Source organism: Strongyloides ratti (genome assembly GCF_001040885.1).
Source record: "Strongyloides ratti genome assembly S_ratti_ED321, chromosome : X".
Classification (NCBI taxonomy): Eukaryota; Metazoa; Nematoda; class Chromadorea; order Rhabditida; family Strongyloididae; genus Strongyloides; species Strongyloides ratti.
Window position 1 is genome coordinate 2,854,034 of NC_037309.1, and position 11,423 is coordinate 2,865,456.

The 11,423-nt window shown below is 22.1% G+C and overlaps 2 protein-coding genes across 2 annotated transcripts; one reads left to right on the forward strand and one right to left on the reverse strand.

Moving 5' to 3' along the window:
- Positions 1 to 1,103: 1,103 nt before the first annotated feature.
- Positions 1,104 to 7,091, reverse strand: SRAE_X000060200 (CUB domain-containing protein; the record flags this gene model as incomplete). Its single annotated transcript, XM_024644966.1, has 3 exons — positions 1,104 to 1,234; positions 4,386 to 5,816; positions 5,861 to 7,091. 3 exons carry the CDS (start codon positions 7,089 to 7,091, stop codon positions 1,104 to 1,106), a joined length of 2,793 nt encoding a protein of 930 aa, XP_024510471.1.
- A 2,539-nt stretch (positions 7,092 to 9,630) lies between these two features.
- On the forward strand, positions 9,631 to 11,175 carry SRAE_X000060300 (Hypothetical protein; the record flags this gene model as incomplete). The annotated part of the gene is made up of 4 exons (XM_024644967.1): positions 9,631 to 9,734; positions 9,787 to 10,122; positions 10,171 to 10,812; positions 10,872 to 11,175. 4 exons carry the CDS (start codon positions 9,631 to 9,633, stop codon positions 11,173 to 11,175), a joined length of 1,386 nt encoding a protein of 461 aa, XP_024510472.1.
- Positions 11,176 to 11,423: the final 248 nt, after the last annotated feature.

The window sequence follows — 11,423 nt, forward strand, 5'->3', positions numbered from 1 at the left end:
ATTTTAAATATAATTATGATAAAATTAATAATAAAATTTAAAGAATTTTAAGTAATTAAAACTGAAAAGCAAAAATGGGGAATATTTTTTTTCTAAAAAATGACATCTACAATATAATTAAAAATAATGAATAAAAAACAACTAATCTAAATCAGATTTTTACGAGAAGTCGATTGAAAGTGGTCTCATCTTTCTGTGACTTCTAGAACTCAAGATATAATGAAAAATGTGTCTTCAAAAAGTTTCAAGAACGGAGTTCATAACTCAAGTATATGAGCACCTGGCGCTTTGAAACCAGATGCGCTGGACTTCTCTAAGAATTCTAGGTATAGTCCACGTTGAAAACTTTTTAAAATTTTCAACCGTTCTTGAGATACAATTTCTGGTATTTTTTCGCGCCTTATCTTTTATCATTATTTTTTATATCTCAAAAACTGCTGAAGATATAAAAAAAGTTTGAAGGTAGACCCTAGATGAAAACTGAATAGAAGTTGATTCCAGAAAACTGCTTTTAATTATCTCAATTTTGAAAAAAGATATAGCAAAAGGCGGAAATTTTTTCTAAATATTCTTTGTTCTTGCCTTTACATACCTCGTCTTTTATTATATTACCTGTTCCCACCTTTACTATAATATAACATATAATAATGAAATTATTAATATTAGATTCTTAATAATACGTATATCTAGAAAAAATTGACTTCGTAAAAATATCTTAACTATTTTCATAGATTCAGAAATGATAAATGTGTTTTCAATTTGACCTCAAGCAAAATAGGAAAAAAAAACTTTTTTCTGGAATTTGAATCTAAAATTGCTTTCATTTGATAGCCCTTGAAAAATAATGAATTTTAAATATAATCAAGGCTATGCTAAAATCAAAACTTCAAAAGTTGTGGCGCTTCAAAGTTGAAGGCGAAAGTGGGGAATATTTTTTTCTAAAACATGACTTTTACAAAAAAATTAAAAATATTGAAATAAAAACACTTTTTCTAGACCAGATTTTTACGAGAAGTCGATTAAAAGTGGTCTCATCTTTCTGTGACTTCTAGAACTCAAGAAATAATGAAAAATGTGTCTTCAAAAAGTTTCAAGAACGGAGTTCATAACTCAGGTATATGAGCACCTAAAGCTATGAAACCAGATGCGCTGTACTTCTCTAAGAATTCTAGGTGTAGTCTACGTTGGAAACTTTTTAAAAACTTCAACCGTTCTTGAGATACATTCTGTGGTACTTTTTCGCGCCTTATCTTTTATCATCATTTTTTATATCTCAAAAACTATTAGAGATATAAAAAAAGTTTGAAGGTAGACCCTAGATGAAAACTGAATAGTAGTCGATTCCAAAAAACTGCTTTTAATTATCTCTATTTTGAAGCAAGATATAACAGAAGGCGGAAATTTTTTCCAAATATTCATTGTTCTTGTCTTTATATACCTCGTTTTTTATTGTATTACCTGTTTATACCTTTACTATAATATAACATATTATACTGAAATTATTAATATTTGATTCTTAATAATACGTATATCTAGAAAAAATTGACTTCATAAAAATATCTTTACTATTTTCATGGATTCAGAAATGATAAATATGTTTTCAATTTAACCTCAAGCAAAATAGGAAAAAAAAACTTTTTTTTGGAATTTGAATCTAAAATTACCCTCAGTTGATAGCCATTGAAAAATAATGAATTTTAAATATAATCAAGGCTATGCTAAAATCAAAACTTCAAAAGTTGTGGCGCTTCAAAGTTGAAGGCGAAAGTGGGGAATATTTTTTTCTAAAACATGACTTTTATGATAAAATTAAAAATATTAAAATTTAAACAAGTTTTCTAGACCAGAATTTTACGAGAAGTCGATTAAAGATGGTCTCAATTTTCTGTGACTTCTAGAACTCAAGATATAATGAAAAATGTGTCTTCAAAAAGTTTCAAGAACGAAGTTCATAACTCAGGTATATGAGCACCTAGAGCTTTGAAACCAGATGCGCTGTACTTCTCTAAGAATTCTAGGTGTAGTCTACGTTAAAAACTTTTAAAAATTTTCAGCCGTTCTTGAGATACATTCTGTGGTACTTTTTCGCGCCTTATCTTTTATCATCATTTTTTATACCTCAAAAACTGTTGAAGATATAAAAAAATTTTGAAGGTAGACCCTACATGAAAACTGAATGGTAGTCGATTCCAAAAAACTGCTTTTAATTATCTCTATTTTGAAGCAAGATATAACAGAAGGCGGAAATTTTTTCCAAATATTCATTGTTCTTGCCTTTACATACCTCGTCTTTTATTATATTACCTGTTCCCACCTTTACTATAATAAAACATATTATACTGAAATTATTAATATTAGATTCTTAATAATACGTATATCTAGAAAAAAATTAACCTTCGTAAAAATATCTTAACTATTTTCATAGATTCAGAAATGATAAATGTGTTTTCAATTTGACCTCAGGCATAATAAGTAAAAAAAACTTTTTTTTGGAATTTAAATCTAAAATTACCCTCAGTTGATAGCCCTTGAAAAATAATGAATTTTGAATATAATCAAGGCTATACCAAATATAAAATTCGAAAAGTTGTGACGCTTCAAAGTTGAAGGTGAAAGTGAGGAATATTTTTTTCTAAAACACGACTTCTATGATAAAATAAAAAATATTAAAATAAAAACATTTTTTCTAGACCAAATTTTTACAAGAAGTCGATTAAAAGTGGTCTCATCTTTCTGTGACTTCTAGAACTCAAGATATAATGAAAAATATGTCTCCAAAAAGTTTCAAGAACGGAGTTCATAACTCAAGTATATGAGCACCTAGAGCTATGAAATTAGATGCGCTGGACTTCTCTAATAATTCTAGGTATAGTCTACGTTGAAAACTTTTTAAAAACTTCAACCGTTCTTGAGATACATTCTGTGGTACTTTTTCGCGCCTTATCTTTTATCATCATTTTTTATATCTCAAAAACTGTTAAAGATATAAAAAAATTTTGAAGGTAGACCCTACATGAAAACTGAATAGTAGTTGATTCCTGAAAACTGCTTTTAATTATCTCAATTTTGAAGAGAGATATAGCAGAAGGCGGAAATTTTTTCTAAATATTCTTTGTTCTTCTCTTTATATACCTCAATCGAAATATATCATATTACCAATAGAGTAGTTTTTTTTTGATTTTTATTAAACCATTAATCTAAATTGGTTATATTTTTAAGAAATTTTTTTACTATTTTTATAAATTCACAATTGATCTAAATTTTTCTTTTTTGATCTTATGTATAAGAGATAAAAAATATTTTTTCTTGAATTTGATAGAGAATTTATATTCATATGCTAGCTTTTTATATATGATGCATTTGTTATGTAATAAAGGGTATATTGAAAGCAAAAATTAAGGAGTTTCAATGAGTCAAATTTAAAGGTGATTGTGCACTCAAAATATAAAGTTTTGGCACATCTGACAATTATTTTTGAGCAAATCTTTATTTTGTGAAAAAGTAGTTTTTTTTTTGTTGTTATCAACATATTTGTTCTTTGAGAAAAGTTAAATATAATTTTAAAAATTTGGCAAAATGTTTTCTATTCCAATTCTGGTTTATATGTATTGTGAGTTTATCTTTATAATTATGGTTATTAGAACAAATTAATTCAGTGTAATGTATTTTTTGTTTTCTTTACTACTATGTTTAATTTATAATATCATTTTTATTAATTTTGTAAAAGAAATAAAATTTTATTTTTGAAAAATATTATTTAAGAATAAAAGTCTTTTTTAACTTGTAATTATGATTAACCAAAGGTATTTTTTATTTTTCGAATTTTTAGATTATTTTGCTTTGTAAATAATAATAATTAGAAAATAATATTTACTTTGATAAATCGAAAATAATTTTCTTTTGTTTACATCTCTCCTATTTCTAGTTCAATTTTTGTAACTTATTATTTTGATAGCGTATGTTTTACAACAATTATCAATGATAAATTAAAAAAATTGTATTTGAAAGTGTTAACAAATTAGTAAAAAGTTTGATTTAAAAAAAATTAAGAAATACCGTTTATCTTGCATTTATTTTTACTAAACTTTAATATAATAAATTTTTTTGTATTTTGTTCAAAATAGTTGAAAGTTAGTTAAGTGATATTGTGATGAAAAATTATTTTTTAAAAAATATTTTGTTTTTAAGTTTCGATTATTATCTTTATTTAAAAATTATTTCTTTATCATTGGTTTAATAATACACAAACAATATCTTTACAACTTATTGTTTAAATAGTATTTACATATAAATACGTTATTTTTTTATTAAAAAAGTTTATATTTGATTAATAATAAAATAAACTACCAAGAATATAGTAAGAAATATAGAAAAATGATTCGTACCGTGAATTGAAAGTGAAGAATTTTTTTCTGGTTTACATGAAGAACTCACTTGATATAATCCTTTAAATCCACTAATTGTATTGGGTAAGATTGAAAAGTTTGAAATTTTTGAGTCGTAGTTTAATTCTATTTCTTCACCACAAAAAATGTAATGTTCTTTATTTATTTTACTTATTATTTCTTTATTATATAACTTTCCTTCGTTATATATTAATATTTCTATTTCACCTGGTCCTCTAAATTCCATAAATATTAGATTAAATGATCTTGGCCCATTTAAAAAAACAAAATTCATTTTTGTCATTTTTTCAGGATATGAAGTCATATAATCTTTTGAATATATGATATTCTTAATATCAGGACTATTAAAAAATTTGTAAGTTAAAACTGGTGGTATTAATAAAGGTGAAAAAATAATTGATTGAGAATTATTTTTTACGGATAAAGATAATGAATTACCATAAATATACAGTGGATATATACCATCCAATGATATTAATATATTTTCTTCATTAAAAATACTTAATTCAGTACCATTTGGTGATATAATCATTCCATTAGTAATATTTTCGTTATCATTAAAAACATTTATATACATTAATTTATCAACATTTATAACAGTAAGTTGATTTGGAGGTATATGTTGGTATACTAAATTATTAGTGTCTTCACTATTAAAATTTAGGTCAGACACAAAAAAGTCATAATTGACTTTGTCGTTATCATCATCAGTTGCTTTGTAAATTCTTATATAAACTACATTACTATTAATAAGAAGACCACTAGGTTCTAATAAGTAAGCATCTGAAGTAAAAAAATATGAATCATCTACAATATTACTCATTGATATGTCATTTTTAAATATATCTAAAATAACATTGGATGTCATAAAATATTTTTGTGGTATTATTTTAATAAATCCTTTATTTCCAATAATTTTAATTATTGTACTCTTAACAGTACCAGATATAAAAACATTGTTGTAAGAATCTGTTAAATTAACTAATCTTTCTTCTTCAAAATTAGAAAATAATTTTGTTGTTATTTTAAAATTAAATCCTCTTTTAATGTTATTAATATCAAAAACATTACTTGTATCAGATACCCATTGTATATTTGTATTACCACTTGATGAATATAAAATTTTCTCTTTAAATAAAATATTACTAGCAGTTAATGTAAGTAATGTGCGATTAAATTTGTTCATTATAAATATAGTATTTGAGATTTTACCAAAATATGAAGGATTTCTTAAGTCAGGTAAAATATTTTCAATAATTAAATATTCATTTGTAATATTATAATTAATATTCCAATTACACATAACATTTGGACAATAAGGTATTCCTGTATCTTTATAACCAGGATTATAAATATATATTGGAGAATCATTATAACTTATTGTTGAAGGTATTTCTGGACATGAACAATCTAAAATTTTTTATTAAAATTTAATTATTATTATTTAATAATACCTTGTAATCTTGCGGTTCCCATAAAACCAATGGCATTTTGTACACCATCAGATATCCATTTTAAAGCAACATTTGATGTATTTGTAGCATAAATAAATTTTTGTGATTGAAATCCTTGATATTTCCAAATATCTTGTAAATTTGCACCAAAACCATTCATTTCAAGATAATCACAACCATATTCTGATTCAAAAGCTAAGTTAAATAAAAATCTTAAATTTTTATTTGTTAAATCATTAAAATTCCATGTACATTTTGAATTTATTTTATAAAAATCACTATTTGTATATGATTTAATACCAAATGTTATTGAATCACTTTGACTTAAACGAGATATATCATTTATACCTAAACAATAATCATTATATGGATTATCAAATTTTGTTGAATTATATGGAGAAATTTTTATAAAAAATTTTGATAAACTTTGCCCAATTAGTTCACTAACATTTATTGTAATATTTCCTTTATAATAAAATGTAACAGGTAAATCAGAAGTTAAGTATCCTGTTAAAAAGTTTGGGTCAACATCATCATCATTTATTGAATTAACCAATTGTCCAGAAATTTGTACAAACTCATTAACATTTGAATTTAACCGGAAATCATAAATAAAAACTCTTAGATATTCACTGTTACTATTTACATTAAATGTACAAGATTTATTTGTCGGTGTTGTGTATGGATAATTGTAAGATAATAGAAAATATGGTTCTATATCAATAAAAATGTTATGATTGTTATTTATTCCTGAACACCAATATTTATTTGGATTTCTTTCTCGTATAAAAACTTTTATTCCTGTATGATTAAATGTATCATTTTTTAATGTATCGTCACATCCAAAAACTATTGTTGAATTTATTCCTGTTATTTGATAATAAGCATGACTACCTCTATGAATGATATCACTTCCATATTTATAATAATCACCATTTTGAGGATCAATAAATCTTAAATATTCATTAGTTCCTATTAAAAATTGATCAAATATATATTCAAATGTTTTTGGAACATTACTAAACATTTCAAAAATTGCTTGGCCATTTATATTTGGTTTTGGTTTATCATATGTATTATAATTATATCCTTTTGTTGTTAATACAATTGTTTCATTTGAAACTTGATAAACATTTATTGTATTTAATTTAAGAAAATCATAAACATATTTATCACCATTAATAGTTAGTAAGAACAAAAAAAATAATAACAATATGCTATTAAAAAACATTATTAAAATAATTGTTCTTGAAGAAGCTTAAATTTTTATTTTAGTATATAATGTTATCAATTTATATATTGTAAACATTTAATCTTTATTATTAAAATAAAATTATACTTTTATCTTGATAACCATTATATCATACCTTTTATAAAATTAATTTTGTCGCAATATATTCTTTTTTTTTATTTTAATTCTCAATAAAATTTAATATTTTATTTGTATAGAGAAAATTTATATATTACTTTTCTTATCAGTCTTGTATATATATATCGATGAGTAAGAGAAATCTTAAACAAACTTTTATAATCATTATGAAAGCATATTTCTAATTATATTTTATAGTAGTGTAAGCTTTACAAAAATTTATAGATTATTAATAAAATTTTTATATGAATTTTAGATAGGGAGGTCTTTTGATATAATTTAATATTTTAACATTTATTTTCATTAGACAAAATCATTATATTTCTTTATTTTTTTTTTAAAATAATATTTTTTTTAATATACATTATTCTACTAGAATAATATTATTTGATTTTTTAACAAAAAAAAAACTATCATTTATTACATAGAACTTGATAATTTTTGAATTGTTTCTTTTAACATACTTATCTGTTGAAAATTTAATACATTAATATCATTTTATATAATAAACATATTTTATTACCTATAAATAGATGAAGCTTGATATATAGTACTGAAATATTATATATCGTGACCTGGATATTTAATAAAAATGATCTCTTGATGATTGATATAAATGCGGTTTATATTTATTAGCTAAATAGCTTTATTTGTTTGAGTTACGGAAACATTTAAAAGGTCGGCAAAAATATTTATTAAAAGAGTTACTAATAAAAAAGTTTTTTTTATGTAACCTAATTACCATATTATATATCATTCTCATTTTTTTTTAATATTTATTTTAAAGTTTTTTTTTTATCGTTTATAATATAAATAAATTTTTTTTTTATTTCTTAAAAGAGTTAAATTAATTAATTTTATTACTTTCACATGGCATAAAAATAATTATTTTTTTTATATAAAAAAATTTTTTTTATTGACTTTTATATATATATATTTTAATATCATTTTTATAGTAAATTGATTCTCATCTCTACTTTAGTATTAAAGGTTATATTATTTAAATTTTATTATAAAAGTAAATATTCTTAAATTCTTTCTATCTTAAAATTTTTGAAAATTGTTTATATAAAAAATTGTAAATTTTTTTTTTATAAAGATTATATTTTTAAGTAATGACATAAAAATTTAATAATATTTAAACAAAAAAATATAGGTAAATTCAAAGATTTTATTAATCTTATATATAATTCTTTTGTTTTTATAATTTTTGACTATTTATCATTTATCATATTTATATAATAAAATTGTAAAATAATATATTTGTAAAGAATTCTATTGTGTACTCACTTATATTATTCGTTATTTTTACCTCACTTAAATTCATTAAAAATTCCTGATCTAACTATGCAAATTATGTAAACAACATAAAGTGTTACCAAAGTATTTTTTTTGTTGTTTATTTCGCACACCTTTTGTCATATTTATAATATCTTCTTTATTACCATACCAGGTAATTTTATTATTTAATTAAAAAGTATTGTTAAATATATTCAAAACTTAACCTTTTAAATGTATTATAACAAATATTACTTTTATGTAACTTTTTAAAAAATATTTTAATGGCAATATATATATATATATATTTATATACCTTTTTATTTGGCACTTTTTTTTTTATAAATATTTATACTATATAAATTAATTTCTATAATATAATATCAATAAAAATATGAATCATATTTTATTGTAGGTATACTTTGTTTTGTTAATCATTAAATATATATGTCTCATCATTTGATAAAATATGAAAATCTTTCTAAAATGATTTCTTTTACATCTTTTATTTGCTTACTAATAGGGATACATTTAATTTAGTATGATACTTTTAATTTATGTCCAAATTTTGACATACAACTTTCTTTAATGCCATCACTTTTATTTCTTGATTAAAAGTTATAAATAGTTTGTTTATAGTAAGATTAAATGTATACTCATCACACTGATTAGCTTGAATATTTATTTATTTAATGATTATATATATAAGAAACACCTTTCAAAGTTCAAGATAATGTAATATTAAAATTATTTTTATTGTTTATTATTCATATTTTGTTTACATTTTAATAATAATTATTATTATATTCTTGTATATGATTATTTTTATCAAGTATTTCTAAATCATTACTCATATATTATTATTTCATCTAAAGTACTATTATAGATTTTTTTTTATTATTTATTTTTAACTTCTATATTTTATCATCAATAATTTTTATTTTTCAATTATATTATTATATATATATAGGACTACAATATATAAATATAATATACTAAAATAAATCAATTAAATGATAATATATATATAGAATAGTACGATTATATAATAATAATTTTTTTTATCATTATATAAGTTATATTATAAAATAAAAAATAATTTTTTTTTTCTTTTAGAAAAAAAATGACTCATATATTGTTGATAACGTTAGGTATTGTACTATTTTCTACAATACCATTTTCACCATTTATTTATGCTCAATATAATAATAATATGTATAATCAAAGGTAATAATAATATATATGTATGTACTTAAATAAAGTAAATATTTTTATATAGATATCAACAAAATAATCAAGTTAATGGGATGTATAATCAACAAGGATATCAAAAAAATATTAATAATATGAGATCATCTTATGTACAAAATAATGGTAAGCAACAAGGATTAATTTCTGCTAATCCTAGTAGAAATAATGCTGTAACTGGTACAGGACCAGGTATTGTTGAAGTTGGTGCTGAAGTTTATGTTAAATTAAATTCATATAATAATCCATCTTTAACTATGCCTAATGCTACAACATGTTCATGTCCAACAGGTAAATTATGTCCATATCTTGAACCAAATAGAATTCCATGTAATTTTGGTTTTACTATTGTAATGTCAAATATTGAGTAAGTATTAGTATTAATATATAAATATATATATATAATTTTTTTAAGAGGTGAAGTTAAATATTTGAGTAGTGAATTTTTCCCTTCAACAGGATATTTAGATCTTACTTCACAAGGTATAGAAACAAAAGTTAATATGGGATCAAAACCAACAAGTATTGATATATTTGTACATCAATTTGGTGTTGTTATTAATTCAGAAACAGGAGCATTAGAACGTTTTCAATATTTATATCACGTTGATACATTTGTTTTATCAACAAGAAATATATCAGCATCTCCTGTTGGTGGTTCACCTAATAGACAAATTCCAACATTAACAGGACAACTTGTTGGATCAACATTAACTCTTGAATATTATACACAATGTTTAGATAATAGAGTTGGTCCTAATTGTGATATTGTTTGTGAAAATACACCAAACCCAAATACAAATCAAATATTATGTTACTCAAATATTACTGGTTATGCATACACCTGTGCTCCTGGAAGTACTTTTGCATCATTAACACCTAATTGTACTATATGTCCAAATGGAATTGTTAATGGAACATGTAGTGGTACTGTTGTTATATCTGATGCTGAATTAGGTCTTGTTCCAAGTGGTTTCCGTATAGCTACAATTGTTTTAGGTTGCCTTTTAGGATTATCATTAATTTTTATTTTATTCTTGATAATTCTTTTTTGTATGTACGTTTTAAAAATTTATTTTTAATATTTTTATAATCAAAAACAATTTTTTTTTTTAGAATGAAAAATCGTTATGCTAAAGAGAGTGATAATAAAAAATATACAAGTTCAGGTTATGTAAAAGTAAATAGTTCTGATAATACATTATTTGGTGAAAGAAAAAAATTTTCAGGACAACAACAAAATACTTTTAATCAAGAATCTGATTGGTCTAATAAACCTGCACCTATTAAAAATGGTGTTCCAACATTATTAAATAGTGTAGTAAATACAACACAACATGAAACTCGTGATGTATCAAATTATAGTGATGATGGAAATAGATCTGGACAATTTTCAGTAAGAAGAGAAGCACAAGTTTAATCATATCATATATTTTTTTTATACATATATATATATATAATTTCCTATCTCCTATTATCAAGTCAACAAAATACAAAATAACTTAATATTCCGAGAAAGTTGTAAGTTATATAATTTTGGTTTTCTCAAAATTATACAACTTTTTTGATTTCTATTGTAATTTTTTCTTTGAACATTTATCTTTATTTGTCATTAACACTTATATTTATATTATATAAGTTTTTAAAAATTTTTTTTTTTTTTTCAAT